The 20,781-nt window shown below is 37.3% G+C and overlaps 1 protein-coding gene across 8 annotated transcripts in view; it reads right to left on the minus strand.

The window, feature by feature from the left end:
* Positions 1–6,745: 6,745 nt before the first annotated feature.
* The window catches only part of man1b1a (mannosidase, alpha, class 1B, member 1a), a 40,476-nt gene continuing 26,440 nt past the window's right edge, over positions 6,746–20,781 (minus strand). For 5 of the 8 annotated variants that reach the window (XM_023291518.3, XM_055019344.1, XM_023291517.3 and 2 more), the window contains one exon: positions 12,828–19,398. In XM_023291518.3, the coding sequence (XP_023147286.2) occupies positions 19,189–19,398 (210 nt within the window). In that variant the 3' untranslated portion in view covers positions 12,828–19,188. Of the gene's footprint in view, positions 10,581–10,742; positions 12,508–12,611; positions 12,668–12,827; positions 19,399–20,781 lie in introns of those variants that run through there. The other 3 variants (XR_008604560.1, XR_008604561.1, XM_055019342.1) reach the window with 3 other exon arrangements.

Here is a 20,781-nt window from a genome sequence, read left to right on the forward strand (position 1 = left end):
CAGGCCGGTAATAAACTATTGCAGCAAGTCTTTAGTGATTTCTGTTGCCGTTTGTGTCGTCTGCACTTAACCTTCTAGCATAGCTAAAGCATAAGTCCATTCTCCAAAAAATAAAACTTAATATTTTCAGGTATTGTGTCTAAAATCAAAAGAAGAAGACAGGAAGGCAGATCCTGCTGCGTCAGGATGTGAATGAGCTGTACTTCCTTGACAGGTGTTAAAATATAAATGCCTTTCTGACCTGAACTGAGCAATATAAAATTACACACACTTTAGTTTTTTAAAATGCGGTTTAAATTTCTATAAACAGATGTTGAAGATACAAAAGGGCGGCACTTTTGTGGATTTGCTCTCTAGTCTATCCAATTTTCTACGTGAGCAGCTCCCCTGCGGTGAAGCTTTGATGGAGTTAAAAGAAACACCTCGACAGGCTGCGAGGAAAACCAAAGACAGTCAACATGTGAAGAGAAATGAAGCTTTAATTCTGTCTTTTCTTCTTTAACGAGGCGGGCTGCAATATGAAATTGATCCACGGGAAGTCCTTTTAAATGTAGAAATGCATAAAAACAAACACAGAGGAGCTAATAAGGTGAGAGGACGTGTCAACTTGGATGTTTTACTGTATAAAACAAGCTAATTTCTGTATATATTGAGCACATAGAAGCTTCATAAGTTGATGTATTTTGTCTTCCTACATCTAGCTAATTAAAACAATTCATTTCTGTTGAGGTAAGTATGGTATTACAATGTTAAGATGGTGGTAGAGCTGTTTTTCTACTTGCCAACCTACTTCTGATCCATCTCACCCAACAACAACACATCGATCTGCATCTAAAAATAGACTGTGATTGATTATTTGATCTGACGAGGGGTAACTGCTGCTGCACTAACAGCAGCCCTGGATGGATGGGTGACACACTTTCAGACAGTTTCCAGAGACAAACGGAAGCACAGCTCATCGTACAGGCCTGTCATTTAGCTCACTGGAAAGGGCCTGGTCAGATAATCTGCAGAGATAAGCTGGACATCAATCATGAATCACAGTAGCGCTGTTAAAATCTGCACATTCACATCCCTGCCGCCGAGCGGATACAGCCAATCTCCCTGATCTGGCTCTGTAAACAGAAACCTGGCAGCTCCAGCCCTGCGGCACCATACATGACTAGAAATAACCTGCAGGCTGCATTTCAAAGCCGCAATCAGGAGCTCAGCTTTGATCACAGCTCCTAGTCTGGCAGCTTACTGTTCTGTATGAGAATGAGAAGCAATTACGTAATTAACTGTACCTGAAAAAAAAATACTCTGACACTTGTTTTCCTTCCAAATATAACCTCCATCTCTCTCCAGCGATGGATCCAGGACTGCAAACTGAGCTCCAACCAAGACTCCTGCCTTCATATTTACATGTATGCACGCTTTTTGTAAACTGAACAAGTGTAGAACTAAAAGATAAAACATTTTGGCTTAATGAGCAGTTTACTAATATATGCATCTCAGGAGACGTGTCCTCGTACTGAAGCTCGTCTGACTTTTGATGTACTGCTGGCTAGTTAACAAGATGCATGTAAATAATGCAATTTTAGAGGAGTCTTGTCTCTTCCACTAGACTAAACACGACCTGGACACTTATCTCTACTCTCTAAATCTAGCTGTTGGGTTCATTTGCTAAACTATACATGTGATTATAACTTATGTTTGTACAATAAAGCAGGTAAAGTGCTGTGAAAAGGCTCAAGCGGTGAGATCTCGCTCTTTTGCTTTTTTTTACAGCTAAAATAAAGGGTTCTCATTTTAGAAACTGCATTTAAAAGAAAAAAAAGAAAAAAAAATATTTGGCTGCAAGACTAAAATATGCATCAATCTCATACAATGTTGACACCTCTTTTGTGGAGTTAAACAATGAGAACATCCATCCATTATCCATTATCTATACACCGCTTAATCCTCACTAGGGTCGCGGGGGGGCTGGAGCCTATCCCAGCTGACTCGGGCGAAGGCAGGGGACACCCTAGACAGGTCACCAGTCTGTCGCAGGGCCACATACAAAGACAAACAAGCACTCTCACATTCACACCTACGGGCAATTTAGAATAATCAATTAACCTCAGCATATTTTTGGACTGTGGGAGGAAGCCGGAGTACCCGGAGAAAACCCACGCATGCACAGGGAGAACATACAAACTCCATGCAGAAAGATCCCGGGAAAGTCGGGACGCGAACCAGGGATCTTCTCGCTGCAAGGCGAAAGTGCTAACCACTACGCCACTGTGCAGCCCGCACAATGAGAACAAATGCAGACAAAAAAAAAAAAAAAAAAAAAAAAAAAAAAAGCGTTTTCATCCTCTCTGGAATAATTTAGTCCAGATTTGACTTGTCAACAAGTATTGGTTTGGATCTGGATCTGGCCTAATGTGTTCCAGTGGTGTCAAAAAAAAGCAAAGAAATCATCTTTTTTTTTTGCATTTTTCAAAGAGAATAAACATTTCACAAATCAAAAATTATGTTTTAAAGATCATTTAGTCTATCTGAGATAACGTAGTCCAGGTTGGACCCGTTTAAACAAAGCGGTTTTTTGATCTAATGTGGTCCAGACGCACAAAAAGCAGTGAAACCTCTCTTTATTCACACATAGGATAAAAGGTTTCACAAATCAGAAGCTGTTTTAAAGACTGTTTAGTCTCTCTGGGATAATGTGTTCCTCATTTGACCAGTCAAAGAACAGTGATATATAATCTGGATCTGATCTAATATGGTCTAGATGTGGATAAAAAGCAGTAGAATCTTCTTTTTCCATTTTCAGATAGAAAAAAAAGGCTTCACGAATCAGAAACTGTGTTTTAAAGAATCCTTAGTGCAATAATCTAGTCCACACCAGTATCTTTAGTGTTGTTGTTTTTTTTTTTTTAAATCTGCACATAGTCTAATGTGGTCCAAAAGAGACAAAAAATGTAGTAAGATGTCATTGTTTTCATTTTTACAAGTAGATTAAATGCTTTAAAATACATAAACTGTTTTTAAAGATTGCTCAGCATCCCTGAGATAATGAAGTCTAGTTGATCTGACCTGTCTGTGGAGAGTGGGTTTACTGTGGTCCAGATGCAAAGAAAGAAAGCAGTGAAATGTCCCCTTTATGGCAGTTTAACAAATAATATAAAGGTTTAACAAAATCACATTGCATTACAGGCACCAATAAAACTTTACCTACAGTGTCTAACACGGTTTTACAGCACTGAAATCATAGACTGTGAATAAAATGTGGAAGAAACAATCGCCCGGCTTTGGAAGTGAACTTCCAGTTGACTTTTCCCTGAACGGCCGAATGGGAAGCAAATTTTAGAATGGTCACAAAACTCTAAATGACAGTTTATATACATTATGTTAGCAGCAATAAACAGCATGACAGTATGCTAATAGTAGGTTAGGACAGTTATAATTGTCAAACAAAAGTAGACAGCAGCTAATGGACGCCAACCAGACAGCTCAGCCTCCCCGCTGTCCAATTTGTTTGCTAATCAAACTGCGTCACAAATTAGCTAAACGACTCGAATTAAATTGTTGGCCCAAAACAGCGAACTCACCTCGGTTACACGAAGCCGGGAGTCCGGCAGGTTGTATACGAGAGTCTCCAGAAGTCCAAAAAATCCTGTTCACCGCCTGAAGTGTCGTGAAAGACGTTTGAACTTCCTCCACAAACCTCCGTGAAGCGAAACGAGTGTTAAATGCTACCGTGAGCAGCGCGAGCTAGCTAGCTTAACTTTTAATGTTACACCAGCAGCAGCCGATGTAGCATCAAGCTAACTTCCTGTTTACAGCTAAAAGGCGTGAACAAATTCTTAAAAGTAAAACCAGAAATAACATTTAAGTAACATAAAGTTGACACGTCGCAAGAAATTCATCGTTTAAGGCACAATAAATATGAGGGAACAACATTACTCAAAATAATAATGTCATTAACAGGGAGATAGTTTTTAAATGGGAGTTAAATTAATTTTGAGTGCCAAATGTTGCCATGAAAATGTTGAAACTGACCACTGAGAAGTTTTTTTTTTTTTTTTTAAACTGAAGAGCAAGTGTAAATGTGCTAAAATTGCACAAAGCTGAAGTAAAATATTCTGTGTGTTACCAAAAAAAAAAAAAGCACATTTCAGTAATAGATTTTCTGAGACTTGACATATTTGGTACATTTTTTACTCTCAGCCATATTTCTGGGGCATAATTTACAGTAGAATATTGTAAACAGAAACAAATTAAATATTGAAATATCAGGTTTAATAGAATATATTTTAATGTACGCAAATATTTTCAAAAATGACGTAGCTAGCTAGCTTAACTGTTAATGCTACACAAGTGGAGGCTGCGCTAGCAAGCTAATTTCCTGTTTCCAGCAAAATCGAGTGAACAAATTCTGACAAAAAAACCCAGAAATTACACCCAAAGAACACAAAGTTGGACAAATAACACAAGAAAATTAGCGTTTAAGGCACAATAAATATATAAAAAATACATATGTATATATTAGTTAAACATTGATGTAAATAATGTCATAGTTCAGTGTTAAATGCAACCCTGAATATGTACAAATGAACCAGAAAATAGTTTAAAATGTGAACATGCAAGACTGTAAATATGATCATACTGTACAAAGCTGAAGTAAAATAAAGATTCTGTGAGTTACAATGAAAAAATAACCCAAAATGTATGTTTCAGTTGTAGATTTTAGGGGTCTGGGCTTAGTTGTGACATTTTTTACTCCCAGCCATATTTCTTGGGCTTAATTTACAGTGGAACATTGTAAACAGCATCATCTAAAAGATAGAAATATCATTTTTAATAAGATATATTTTATTGTACACAAATGTCTTCAGAAATGAGGTGATTTGGGATTAAATTCATGTTGTGCTCCAACTGGTTAGCACAATGCTACAATATAAATATTCACACCATTGTGAAACCTGTAAGAATATTTTTTAAATTTATAAATGTTTGCCAAATAGAAAAATCTCATTTAGAACAACCACATTTTCAAACTTACAAATTTATTTTTCCAGATCAGGAATTATGTAATTAAAATAAATAGATAGCTAAGCAAGCTAACAATTAATTGCTAAGTTGCTAAAGCTAGCTTTAGCTTCTTTTGACAGTTTTTGGATAAAATTTTATCATCCAGCTACCATGAATCGTTTTAAATTTTCCTTTTTGTCATTATTAAAATGTAGCTGAATACTTTGCATGCTAGCAAGAAGCAACATATTTTCAACATCTCAATTTAACACAGATTTATATTTCCTTAAGTCACTTTTAAAACCACTTTTTTTTTTTTTTTTTTTTAAATTTAGGCTATAAAACTGCAATGTTTGCAAAACCAACCTCTGTCTACAGTACAGTCTATAGTCTACGTACTGCATAAAATAATTTCTGGGATAAATTAGGATATTGATAAAGCCATAGCCATTTTTTTTCCTGCAGATGCATGTATGAAAAAGGTTTTTAATAATTACCATAAAGCTTATGTTTATAATATATACAGTGCAGTAACCTGGTTGCGATCAATGAATTCCTACGGTGATCTTTGTCAAATTGATTTTACTGTAACTCAGGTTATTTTGGACAAACAGCAACCAGAGCTCTGCCTCCTCCCATCTTTTCTCTTAATTTCTCATCTGAGAGACCACAGGGCTGTGGCTGACATTCAGCTGATGGATGGCGGCTCACAGCCCAGCCAAGTGCTGAGGTCTCTGGATGCCCAGATGAGTTCAGCTGCCTGCGATCAGAGCTGCACCACCCATGGATCATCCTGGTGGAGGAGAAGCCTGCAGGATGGAGGACAGTGGAGGGGAAAGATGGTCGACTTCTCTGACAGCCTGGAAAGAAACTGAACCAAATGCCTCCAAAAGCAAACATTCTATGCAGCTCCATCATTTATTATGTGGTATATCCATGTTAAATATCAAGACCCCACATTTTTAGACTTAGATTAGACTTTTATAGATAAACAAGTGTTTGCAAATGCTTTTATTTTTTTTCATTTAAAGAGTTTTTCTGAGTGATATATAGCAGCTGAAGTATCATTTAAACACCTTTAAAGTTGAACTGTGAGGGTGTCCTGTGTTGATTGCAGTTCTGTCGTAATAGGATATTTTAATATTCCAAATTATGCAATGTTTACATCTATGTTTGCTAGTTTACAGTCTTCTTTTATATTGCCTTTAGAGCTGCATTGACAGTTTTAGTATTTTCCAGGCACAAATTGCAGACAGATTATTGACTTGGACGATTATCTCATCCAATATTCAGCATTTTTTTTCAAATTTTTGGTATCATTATTGCTTTATTTCTGATTAAATAAATTACTTTTTAAAATGTTACAGCCGAGTTAAAAAGCTAAAAATCTGGCAGCAAGGGTGCCAAATAAAATACGCTAAATAAAACAAACAGTAAATGAATAAATAAATATGACAGATGGTCAAAATAATGGCAAATATTTGATATATAAACAGAATTTTTCTGTAAAATAGCAGCAAGTATCTGTTAACGAATAATGTTTTTGCTGACATTTTACAAACACTGTTAAAAATAAAACAAAATGAAACAACTAATCACCATATCTAAAATACAAATCTTTATGTGGACATTATTTACCGTTATGGGCGTTTTTATGGTTAACATGAAAATTCATACTCATGTCTGTGATTTTACTAGATATGATCTAAAATTCAACACAACATGGATTTTCCCTGTTTAAAAAAATAGTTCAACACATTTAATCCTTAATATACATATATTTTCATTTAAATAACAGAAAATATCTGTACAATAACAATACTGTGACCATAAAAAATAGCACAATTTCACAGTCAAACATTGCAGAGGACAAATTACTATCAGTTCACCCTGAAAACATAAGATAAATGATAAATCAGGTGACAACTTGTGCATTTACCTTCATCCTCTCCAATAAAGACACTTTGGTTCCACCTCCTGTTGACCCTGAAGAAGAATTACAGTCTGAACCAGGCTTCTTCTGTGACCTTTAACATTTTACAATCACTGACTTAAACACCTCGCCCCATTAAAACCGGGTTAATGACCAAAGTCATGGCGATCAAAGGCACAGAACGACCATGAAGAAGCCAGTGTCACATTTGTTCTTTAGATGCCTGACAAGACTTTTGTAGCAGCTTCAAATCCAACCTTCATGCAGCCTCATCCCCTAAAGATCCATTCTGTACACACAGACAAGGAAATGTGCAAAATACCAGATTGTTGAGAAAACACTGAATATGTTACAGTCAAAGTAAAGCAATTCTAAGACTTTTTTTGACCCAATTTGTTGGCAAAAAGCTGCATGTTCTGAGTGAAAATCCCTCTAAACTCAACCTGAGGCGACAATTAGTTTCTGAAAATGTATTCTTCATATTCTTCAGGGAGGAGGATGCAGCTTTTAGCCTCGGGCTAACTCTGTGAGCCAAAGCACTGACTACTACGGTACAGCCCCACAGTCTCCCTCCACAGCAGCACAGACCTGAGAAACACCCAAATCTAATTATGCACTGAAGAATTAAAAGATGTTGGATTATGTTTGCAGTCGGAACCATCTGGCTGCAGCAGTGATTCCCACACAGGTCGCTGCTAAAAACTCTAAAGGGATCAATGCAAAGTGATTTCATGTGGTTGCACAGAATCAGGGCTTCTATTGACATGTCGGTTGGTTTGCATCATTTTTTATTAAAAGTTATTTTTTTGGCCTTTTTGTGGGCTTTATTAGATAGGCGCAGTGAGAGAGAGAGACAGGAAACAGGGGAGAAGAGTCAGGGGAAGACATGCAGCAAAGGGCCACGAGCGGGAATCAAACCCGGGCCAGCTGCGTCAGGGACCAGCCCCTGTACATGGGTCACCTGCTCAACGCGTTGAGCTATGCGGGCACCCGGTTTGCATCATTTTTAATCCGATCCACCGATGTATTTTGCCGCTGACATCATTTCTCATGATAGGAATTTTCAGCATCAATATTTATTAAAAGCACTTTTTGTTTCAAGTGGACTCATATGAAAGCTACTGGATAACTGGAACCGGCCAAGAAGACTGTTCTCAGGACTGTAACCACTAAAGACACAGACTCTAACCCTTAGTATTAGATATAGGTTTGGAAAGATTTAATTTTGTTACACAGTCAGTGAAAAAAATGAGCAACAAATAGAAAATGTGAAAAAGTACAATAATTAAAATGTTTGGCAAATACATATTTAGTCGTTATTGTGATATTTTTGAGTTTTGAAGACCCCTAAAGGGGATTGGGACTCTAAAAGACCACATAATGCCATGAAAGTTGGAGCCTTTAATGCAGAAACAGCTTAAATTATCTGTTTTCTGATGCAGGAAAGCCTCATGTTTTCACTTATGAGGTCTGATTAAAATCCTTACATTTATATAACACATAAACACACATAAAGAGTTTTACCTGCAGCGAAACAAACCAAACAGTCCTTTTCTATTCGAAGCAGAGCCCCATTTCTGCTTGGTCACTGCTGTGTTTGTGTCCGGCATGGTAATCAGATGTATTCTTGCTCTAACCATATGTGATATTAAACATGCGGCCTGAGATGAAAACCTCAGACAGAGAAAATGTCAGAAGACGTGCGTGTTGTACATTTATTGTAGTCTCGGATTTAAAGATTTAGAAATGTCACACGGGGCTGCAGCAGCTGTCACGAGAGAGACGACGCAATAAAGGTGTCGGGAGGCTGGAAATTACCCGAGTGTTTCCTGCACATTCAGACTGTCACACACAGCTTTGGCCTGTTATTGTGGCCTCCTGCGTTATTACGTGGATTTCTGTGTCACTTTTCATTCTGATTTGCGACACCACAACCCAGAAAGAGCGAGTGGACCTTTTATATTTGGATTTTCATTTACTTATGGCCTAATTTGATCATTAAAACCACACAAAAAACAGTTTGGCCTCCCGGAGTCACTTTAAAACTTTAAATTTTAACTTAAAACACATGAAAAAGTGATCATGTTAAGTGCCGTGTTTGCTCCAGCTGCATATGCATCAATCTTCCCTTTCTCTAAAACTACTAGGAAACATAATGCAGTTAAAAGTACATTTTTTTCTGTGTGACATATACTATAGTTGAAGAAGAAGGTAGTAAAAAGTATAAATATCCAAGTCAAAGTACCTTAAAATTGAACCCAGAGAGGGGGAGCGAATCTTTTATAATTGGATTTTCATGTATTTATGGCCTAAGTTAATCATAAAAACCATATGAAACAAAATAAAAAATTTTAAATTTAACCTCAAAACACAAAAAAGGATGATTATGTTAAGATCTGGTGCAATACAATGTACTGTAGTTGCTCTAGCTGCAAATGCATGACTCTTCTAGACACTGACTGAGGCTGAGCTGATTTTACTGACTTTATATACTTTACCATATAGTAATTCATTGTACTATACATCAATAAATTAATAAAATCTGCCGTAATGTAACTACAGGTACATGTAGTGAAGTATAAAGTACATTTTCTCTCTCTGACATGTAGTACAGCTGAAGCAAAAGTTAGCATAAAGTAAAAATACTTCAGTAGCACCTAGATCTGTGTTCAGAGGTGAAATCTGCAAGATTTTGACTGAATTTCTGTGGATTTCTGTGTCAGTTTTCATTCTGATTTGCGACACTAGACAAAGCGCATCTTTCATATTTGGATTTTCATGTATTAATGCCCTAATTTGATTATTAAAACCACACGAAGAACAGTTAAAACTTTAAATTTACACTTAAAACACACAAAAAGGTGATTATAATAAGAGCTGGTACAATACAGTGTCCTGTATTTGCTCCAGCTCCATATGCATGACTCTTCTATTGTAGCTCATTGAGGTAGAGCTGATTTTACTCACTTTATATACTTAATTGTATTTTATATTTATAAATGAATAAATTCTGCTGTAACGTAACTACAGGTAAACGTAGTGAAGTATAAAGTACATTTTCTCACTCTGACATGTAGTACAGTTGAAGTAAAAGGTAGCATAAACCAAAAATACTCAAGTAAAAATACCTTAGAATTGTGCTCAAAGCTGTAATATGCAAGATTTTGAACTCAAAAAAGCAGCAAATAACCATCTGCTATGTAAAAATGTAGTGAAGTAATGCCATTCTTGGCAACGACTCAAGTCTCACCTCAATGTGGGTGAATTTTTATTCATTTATGGCCTAATTTGATCAGTAAAACTGCATGAAAAACAGTTTGGAGTCACTTTGTGCAAGAGTTTAAAATCTCGAATGAATCGCTGCATGAAGAGAAGATGTGTGGAGAAATTTTAAAGGGGAAATGTTTATTCTGTTACGAGTCTCCTCTTTCTCTCGTTTATCACTTTCATTTCATACCTGTATCCCCGTGTGCAAAAACTATGACTTCTGTTATCTGAAGATGGAAAAACATTTCCTGGCAGAGCGCTGCTTGGTGCATTAACAGGCGACTGTGAGCCCATTCATTAGAACCATTAGTAGGTGCTTCCAGTGCAGACGGTGATGGATGGTTTCTTCTGCCCCCTGGCGTTGCAGTACTGAAGCTATCTGCAAGTAATTAAGACGACAGCAGCTGCAGTTGGTGTTTCAGTGTGTGAATACTTGGCATGTTATTCCTCAATTCGTGGGCGTTAAACTGCTGCTGGAGAAGAATTTGTTCTATTAGGGAGAGTTTCAGCGAGATTTTCTGACTATTTCTTTAACAATCACACATACTGGCCACATATGAACTAAGAAATGCTGCAAAAGTCCCACATTTCAAACTTTATTTAAGTATAAATATGTAAGTACAAACAGCAAAATGTACCAAAAATGTGAAACTAGTTTGTCAGTATTCTATATTTTTTATGTTATACTCTTGAGTTATTATTACTTATTCATTAACACACAAACAGCATTTAAACATTGCAGCTCCCTGATGTACAACTGATTTTACTCACTTTATATACATTCAGGTGGCTTCCTACCCTTTATAGAAATTCATTGTATTTTACATCATTCATTATGTCATAATATTTAAAAGTTCTAATCTGCTGTAAAGTAACTACAGATAAATGTAACAGAGAAAAATTTAAATATTTGTCTCTGAAATATAGTGGAGCTGAAGTAGAAGGTAGCATAAAGGTAAAATACTCAAGTACAAGTAGCTTAGCAATGTGGTCAGAAGTGTGGAAGATGCAAGATTTTGAACATAAATATAGCATTAATATTATAGTAAACAGCAACCAGCTATGCAAAGATGGAGCAGAGAATGAAGTTACACAGTCTGAACTACGCTGTTCAACGTTTTGGCAGCTGGTTCCAGCTGTGCATATATGCTTGTGTATGTGAGTCCCCCCCACTGAAATTTTTAAAAAATAAACACACTGTGTGGCCTCCCACATTACAAAGTAAATGCAAAAGCACAGTCCAGTCTTCAGTTGGTGCCCTAAAAATCTAAAGAAATGAAAACCAAAGCACTTTATTCATGTTTTTTTTACCTAATTTATGTGCACTTGTTTCATTTTCAGCTTATATTCAGCAAAATGTGCTTAAAGTATAAAACTAGTTTGTCAGTGGTCTATTTTTTTCTATTGTTTGATTCTGGTTATTGATGATGCATTAACACACAAGAAGCATTTTAATATGAAGCTAACTGAGGTAGAGCTAATTTTACTCACTTGAAAGAATTCATCAGTTTGGCAATTCATCATATTTTATCTCATTCATTATGTTTGAAAGGTTTTAAAGCCCTAATATGCTGTAAAGTAACCACAGATAAATGCAATGAAGTCAAAAGTACAATATTTCTTTCTGAAATATAATTGAGTTGAAGTAAAAGGGAGCATAAAGTAGAAATAATCAAGCACAAGTACATTAGAATTGTATTTATATGTGTAATATGGAAGATTTTGAACACAAATATAACATTATTATAATGACAAACAGCTATCTGTTATGTAAAGATGAAGGTTTGAGCTTCTCTGTTCAACGTTTTGTTAGCTGATTCAGTGTGTACATGCGGGATCCTCCCATTGAAACTGTTGGCCTTTAACACAGTTTTAAACACTGTGTGGCCTCCCACACTGCAAAGCAAATGCAAAAGTGCAGTAAAGTGTTCAGTCAGTGACCTAAAAATCCCCCCAAAAATTAAAAGCTAAGTATTTCACTCATGTTATTTACCTAATTCATGTGCATTTGTTCCATTTTTAGCTTCCTGTGAGAGCTTCTGCTGCTGTTTTGAGGTTTTCTTCTGCCTTTTCGTCTCCGCTCCAGGCTTTACTTGTCTATTTCAAGGTCTGTTCCTGTCCAAAAGATCATGAAAAGAGAAAAACACGAGCACAGAGAATGACAGACAGATGAAATAATAATAATGTTACTTAACGCTGACAACTCTCTACGGCCAGTCAACGCTAGCGTGGACTGATGGTTGCATCTGGATTATTTTTTGTTGGCTCCCCTTGGGAAGGTGTTGCTAATGTGACATCCAGCAGTTCTGAAAGTTGCAGAGAAAATGTCTGAGTACAGTATTTTAACTTAGTTACTTTACACAATTGCAATTGTGTGCATGTGGGCAAAGTCTGGGCTTTTTCCACAAACCTTTTCTCCCATTTTTCACAGTAATTCTACAGCATCAGTGTAGCATCCAAAATGCCCTTGAGGAGAGATTTTCAGAAAAGATACACCTTTATCAGTACGATATGAGGCTGCAAAGACACAGATTTCACAGGAGAGAGAATTCAAAGGCAGAGAAATGCAACCAGGCTTTTCTAAAACATGTGCAATTAAATACAGATCAAGAAAAAGACCAGAATGTTCACTGAAAAGCTTTATTGAAAAATTCTGTGGGCATGAAAAAGTCGGACTTGAGTGAACATTGCAATAAGCCACGAGTTGAGTTGCAAAGTGCTGAATCACTCGTCTGTACAGTGAATGCAGATTTGATGAATGGCACATTAAAGGAGGAAAGTTTTGCAAACAATGCACTGTGGAAGCTAAAAAACAAACTGCTCCCAGCTCCAAAAACTCATTTCAGTACAAAAACGGAATAATTACAGGAAGTAAATAAACACTTCAGCATGTCTTCAGAATATGCAGATGAATTATCGACTCTCAGACTAACATACTTGCTGGTCATCATGGAGCAACGTGACCGCTGTGTCAAGGTGTGTTTTTTTTTCCTCCAACATGGCTCAATTAGTCGATGCAACCAGCAAAAACAATATTGATCCGAGTGTTTGGACCCCGACAGGGTCACAGTTAGTGAAGCATCGGCCTCAGCAGGCAGGAAGCTACAAACACCGTCGCTTTATTGCCCGCATCTCTGGTGAAATAGTCGAGCTGTCATTCTGCTATGGCTTGGATTCACATTAATCAGAATAATCAGCATCACACGTGTGCGATTCAAGCAATCAGCTCACAAAATACTGTACAATAAACCCTCCGTTTGCTTCAAAAGACAAGATTTTGCAGTGCAACACTGGCAGAATCAGGTGTACGACAATTTTATAAAAGTGTGAGATCAGGTTGCCCAATTTGCTTTTAGGAAAAAAAAAAAACAAAAAAACACGCCGTTCTTTTATGTGGAAGAATCAGCCGTGAAAAATAATTAGAGAGTGAACTGAGAAAGCAGAGTGATTTTAAATAGCCTCTGTGGGGAGCTTAGTGTGCAGCTAAATGAGTCATTTCTGGTCTTTTATCTTCCCTGTCACCATCATCAACAGAAAAATCATGAATATGTGGCCTTAAAAGTGGTTTGTCGCTAAAGATAAGCAAGGTTTAGATTATTCATAGTCTATTTTCTAACATCCTGACATTTACTGAATCTGCACATTATTCCACTTCTGTGTGTCGACACAGAACACGGTGGAACTCTCGGCTTTATGAAGGTTTTTCAGTAGCAGTAAAACTTAATATAGGTCAAACTACCAACAAAAGGTTTCCTTACATCTTAAAAATCGCTTCTGAAAAATCCCATCTCGTAATAAGACACTACAGGTACCACATTTTTCTTATCAGTAAATCCAGTGAGAGTTTTACCGTGCATCTAAAGCCCCGTTTATCTTTTCCCTCCGTGCTGTAGATCTTCATTGCAATCCAGAAAAGATTAAAAACACATCAGTGAGACGCGCTGTTGCACCGGATGACATGTAGACTCCTGGTGAGCATCAAATGTGTGTTAATCCACTGCTAAAATAGTCCCTGACAATTGTGTTATTTGAAAAAAACAACAGTTTTGAGCCATTTTCAATATTAAAATACAGTTTATTTCATGTATGTGAACATTTTTAAGGTTTTGGAGCTTTAGTTGTGAGCAGATTTGGGACTAAAATCAGAAAGTACTGAGACTCTGACTAACACATTGTTGGTTTTCAAGGGATTTGAGGAGAATTAAAAAACACAGAATAATGCCAGCCTTATCCTTTGAAGTATGAAAGGTTGCTGGCAGGATTAATTGTGGTGTAATTAAATTGGGAATAAAAAACCATATTCAGACTAAGACGTCAGTGGCTTTTTCTGCAATCCATGAGATCTGGAGATGCATCTATCAGTTTCTTTTAGACGTAGACTTCATTTTGTCAACATGTTGGCATTTTTGCATGACTGAAAGAGATTTTTAATGAAAGAACTGGAGATTAAAGTACTCAGGACTTGTCTTTTCTGTGAAAGTCACACCGAACATTACAGACAAGCAGCGACTCAGTGACACTTCTAACTGCCGTAACTCTTCCTTTACAGTCAAGTCTAGTCGTCTGGTCACATTAGTGCTCAAGGTTAATAGAGAAATTAAATGTATGTCTTGTTCGGCCTCTTTGCTCTCGAATAAATTCCTCATTTTAATCGTCGCTACTTACGCAGCAGGAATTAAACAGATTTAATAAACCATGAAATACTGTAAATGACACATTGTGAGTCGGAGAACAGATGTTAGCATACGAGCATTTTCATTTTTCTCACTTTGCTGTGGAGGACGAAAAAATCATAAAAATCAGTCAATTATCAGACTCCATGAATGTTTAAGAGCCATTAATGGTAGCTGCATGCAGGACTGAAGTCTTTACATAGAAGATTTGGGAAAATATTGGGATTTAAATCAAGATAAAACTGAATTTCTGGTCATTTTTGTTCATATCTGGTGGAAATTTCTCAAAAACTCTTTGATGGGTTGCAATGAAAACGTCTGATTTTGGCGATAATTCTGTGATTTTTCCTCTGGTGCCACCATGAGGTCACATTTGGATGGAAAGACCATAAATTTAGCCATGAAAAACAACCATAACACCAGTGTAAGTAGCTTAAAACTAAGTATTTTTGACATAACAGTAAACAAAAGACCAGAAAGTTCTCAGATTGATTCAGTAGAAACCATTTACACAAAATATTTACACCCATGTTGTGTTGTCACCCACCCCGAGTAAAAATACAAGCCTTAAATTAAACTTTTCACTCAGAAATAAACACCACTGATGCAGCAGTAATTAAGAAACCAAACCACCATTGATAGCAACAACATACATCTATAGAGGCACAGCAGAGCAAGTGTAGTGCACATTCAATGACGTGGGTCCGTATGGCTCTCTGGTGGACGATTTGGTGCAAAATGGCATAAAAAATGGGGTTTTGGAAGCAGAAGGCTTTCAAAACTGATGTTCCAGGTCTGACACATGATAAAGAAGCCGCCTCACGCTGCTCTACATCAACATCTGACAGGGACTTGGGGTTTTGCAAAACAGCGATGAATCAAATTCCTTCAACAATCCAACAAAAAGATAGAAATTCACTCCTTTAAGCAATAGCCTGTAAAAAGAGGATGAATGACTGACTACGGGTCCAAAACATGGGGCGACTATGAGCCACCGCTCTTTACCAAAGTCTGCTTATGAGAAAATACAGTTTCCCTGAGGTATCATTAGTCATCTCCATCACTGAACAGCAAGCAAAACTTTAAATACTAACCAACAGTGTATCTTGAGGGGATTTGGACCATTTGAATCTTCTAAACATCCACGCCATAATTCTTCATAATTCTTCAAAGTAAACATGTCGGGAGACTATCTGAACTCAGTCATCGTTAATTTATTTCTATTTTCTACTTTGTCACATGAAACTCCTGCAGGATCACAACCCTCCGACTCCCAAAGACTCGCCATAAATGCATCCGACAGACGATTTATGTGCTACGCTTGCAAGAGCTGCGGCCATTACTGCAGCAGCAGAACTAAACGCATTTGCACTGATGGCGAAATCTCGTTTTTCTGGGTTAATTGCAGTCAGCTGTGCCTCCTCCAACTGACCAACCTCCAAAATCAAGTGCTGAGAGGAATAAAGTTCAGTGCACCGACTAAACCCAACAGGAATTTCTTTCTAGGCTAATTAAATAATCAATCTTGATAATTTAGTGCATTGCAATCAGGTGAAATAGAACACTTCCTACAAAACCCTGAACGCATGATTGTGTCAAAGTGGAATCAATAAGCAGAACCGAGCTGTGGTTGGTTGGTTGGTTGATTACAGTCTTATTCCCTCGACATGAAGCTCAGAATGCCACTGAAACAAGCGGATTCACTGGAGGTTTGATAAAAGTTGAATATATTACACAGAGTAGAACTTTGTGGCTTTTACTTTCTCACTAAACTTTACCAAAAGTTTCCTTCTGGAGGAATAGAGAGCAGCACAGAGCAGGACTGGATAGATTTCTTGATTAAAAAAGATCCAAACAGCAGTTCCCTGTACAGTTATTAGAGTGTTTTATGCAGGTTACTAGTGAGGTGCCACCGCAGTAATGGAGGGTACATATACTTCACCTTATAGCCTGTATTTGTCTATGAAAGAAGTGAAAAAACCCAGCAGACTGATAACATTAAGGCCACAGACAGTCCATAATTCAACAGACTCTGTACAAGACAGTGTGCTACACAGTCTCCATACCAAAACAGAATCTGATGCTGTGAACACGCAACAGTCGAGTCCTTGAATATAACAAGACTCCCACTTTTTTCAAACCTTAACTTCCACAAAAACAAACACTGTCTCACACTGAGATCAATACCGTATAATGTCGCCATGTTTGTTTTGATCTAACTTCACAGCTAATTTAAGACTGCGTGTCGGCCCTCGTTAGTTTTCCTTCATATAATACAAAACAAGTGTGAATATATTCAAAATCACAAACCGGGACCAGAGATGACGTAAATAAGCCAAACGACAAATGCTCCTTTACAGCAACAATGCAAAATAATAAAATCACAGAATATAGGAATGTATTCATCACTGAAACAAGCTGTTATTAGGCGTGTAGCTAAAATCCTTCAGGACGCATTCATTTCTTAGACAACACTGATCAGCCACAACATTAAAACCACGGCTATTTGAGGTGAATAATGCTCATTGCATGCAGCATTATGGTGGGAAACGTTGGGTCCTGGTATTTATGTGGATGTTATGCCGATACCCATCATGTATCTAGATATTTTTGTAGACTAAACACATCCACCATAGCTTCCCGCTCAGGACCTGCTTGAGGAACACGACCAAGAGTTCAAGGCGTTGATGCAACCTCAAAACCTTCCAGATCCAAATTAGCTTGAGCTTCACAAGATGTGTTGAAACAAGTTTTATCTACAGAGGATCTACTCTGCAACCTACAGGATCCAAAACATCCCCTACCATCCCAGTGCCAGACACCATAAAGATGCAAACAGATGTTCCTCATTCATACCCCAATAGTTCACAGCTGTTTTACTGGCAAGAAATTGACCTACACAATATTAGGAAGGTGGTTTTAAAGTTGTAGATAATTGGTGTAGACATGAACGAAAGAACCGCAACAACTCTGTCTCTAAATGGAGAAATCACAAGAAAATTATCATGAATGTCTTCGAAGCATTACCATTATTACCTTTTATTTTTCCAGATCTAAAGAATTGCAGCTACATCAGCAAAACTGATGCCATCTATCACTAGTCTGTCCAATCTTAGTAACAATGACCAAGGTAACTAGTGTTGTTTTCATCTGGTAGCTTAACAAATCAAGCACAAGAGGACTGAAGTCTGAAAACACCCAATGAGAATCAACTGGAAGCTGGACGAACTAAAAGAATAAAATCTGTCTGCAAATAACCAAACAGGGTTTAATTAATTATACCACCAATATGGTTTTAATTTATTATAGCTCGCCATAATTGTACTAGTACTATACTTGAAGTCTTTAAGACAATCCTGCCTTCATTTAAGACATGCATGTTCAGTATTATATTCTACCGTTCAAAAGTTTGGGGTCACTTAGAAATGTCCTTTTTTTTGAAAGAAAAGCATTTTTTTTCAATGAGGAAAACATTAAAATAATCATAAATCCAGTCTAGATATTGTTAATGCCGTAAATGAATATTCTAGCTGGAAATGGGTGATTTTTAATGGAATATCTACATAGGGGTACAGAGGAACATTTCCAGCAACCATCACTCCTGTTGTGTTAGCTAATGGTGTTGAAAGGCTAATAAATGGTTAGAAAACCCTTGTACAGTTACGTCAGCACATGAATAAAAGTGCTATTTTTTATGGAAAACATGAAATTGTCTAGGTGACCCCAAATTTTTGAATGGTACTGTATATATTCTGAATTTACCTCTCAGTTGGGTACTGATCTAGTCCCTTGGTGCTGCACTAAAAACCCTTTAAACGCAGTTTTTCATTTGTTAGAAACTACCAATGTAAGACAAATAAATGCGACTCCTCCACCATAACTATCTGTGAAATATACATTGCTGAACAGTTGAACATATTTCTTATCTTTTGATCACTGGCTATTGCACCTTCAAATATCAGTGGTTTAACACAATGAATTTGTTCCTTCGCAGCCAGACGATGCAGGACGAATGAGGGGGCAACAGGCAACAAACATACAAAAACTACCCCAGTCACCCAAGTAATAAAGTGTGCCAGCTCGCCTGATCTGATTGTTAAAAAGTTTTACATTAGAGACCAGCTCTGTCACGAACCTTTTCCTTAGGAAAAATAAAGAAAATCACAAATAAAGACCAAAAAACCCCCCAAATCAAACTCCTTCACATATTAAAGCAGGGGTGGACAGCACAGATCTGCTTCAGTCAGCCTGGACGGTTGCTTTCAGACTCTGTGGTCCTGATGTATTTTTACAGACGTCTCCTGCAATACGACTTCACTTCGGTGGCGACGGCCATATGGGCAGAGGGTGAGCCTCTGTGTTGAAGATATATTTGTCTAGACTGAGCAGCTTCATGTCGTCAGAGAAGAGCAGATATAAGTACTTGAGCGTCTCACCCAGGAAGAAACTCTCCATCTTGTCCCGAGGTCCGGGGTTAACGGGGTCACGGACGTTGTTAATGGACGTGTAGCCACCATCAGGGATCTGCAGGAGTAGTGGAGATGTTTGGTCAAGAAGTTAATAACCCCACTAGGAGGCAGAGGAATCTATCTGGATGCAAGTTCCCCCAAAAACAACAAACGGAAGACATGTTTCAGACCATTTTCTATTTTATTATTTTGGAGGATGTTTCTCCTAGCCAGGCAGTGGCAGGGCAGATAGGACTTAAGTGATCAGGTACCTCTGTTCAGAAAGACAGCTTTTATTTATTATTTTTATCAGTCTGCTTTCTCAGTTAAAGCAGTGAAAAGTGGAATTCCAAAGTATTAAAGATTCATGAAGCTTTACGGTGTTTAAGACCAGCCTCAACATCTGGCTATAGCCAGGACAACACAGTCATTGCCAATGCTTAACTTTTATCTATTGCTTTTATTGATTGTATGTAATATCTCACACTGATGGACTTTCACGTTTTGTATTGTTTAATATAGTTTTGCTCTGTTGTTCTCTTTTTCTGCTCCTGCCCAGTGACAAAAGATGCTAATTGGCTGCTAGCTAACTCTGGTGCAATTACTGTTAATAGTGCACTGTCCTTTCAAAAATAAATGAATAACCTAAACTAACCCTATGTGCCCAAGACTAGTAGTACATGGGGACCTCTGCTAATTTGTAATATTGTGGAGGTTGCTTGTGTTTTTTTATGTAAAAATTCCACCACAAATCACCTGCCACATAGAATTAGCCCCGTGGGCGTTGGCTTCTGTAATTTAGGGTAATTTTAGTATTTTTTTGGCTTTTTTTTTGTTTTCTCTACATATTTCTTTGCCTATTTTCCACTTGTGAATTATGGAGGATGCTTTGGCAATTCCAAATGAAATCTGGTAATTTGTAATCATCCTGGAGGTCGCTTGAGATCCTATTACATCAAATTTGCAATATCTGTAATTTTTAAAGTAAAAATTCTACCACAAATCCCCTGCCACACAGAATTAGTCCTGTGGGAGTGGGCATCTGTGTGATTTGGGGTAATTTTTTAGTTTTTTTGGTGCATTTTTTTATTCTCACTACATCTTTCTTTGCCTGTTTTTTCCCCCTCGTGAAATATGGAGACTGCATTGGTAATTCCAAATACATTCTTGTAATTTGTAATAATTGTGGACATCGTTTATGATCTTAATCCTAAGTGAATTTACTATAGCTGTAATCTTTTAAGTAAAAATTCTACCGCAAATCCCCTGCCACATAGAATTAGTCCCAGAATTAGTTATTTCTGATGTTTTATTTCAGTTTTTTTGTTTGTCTGTATCTTTCTTTGCCCATTTCCTGGCTCATGAATAATGGAGGGTGCAGTGGCACTTGTAAATGTATTCTGGTAATTTGTAATAATTGTGGAGTTCGTCTGTGATCATAATCCCATGCCAGTTTGCC

This window comes from Amphiprion ocellaris, chromosome 17 (genome assembly GCF_022539595.1).
Source record: "Amphiprion ocellaris isolate individual 3 ecotype Okinawa chromosome 17, ASM2253959v1, whole genome shotgun sequence".
NCBI classification, from domain to species: Eukaryota; Metazoa; Chordata; class Actinopteri; family Pomacentridae; genus Amphiprion; species Amphiprion ocellaris.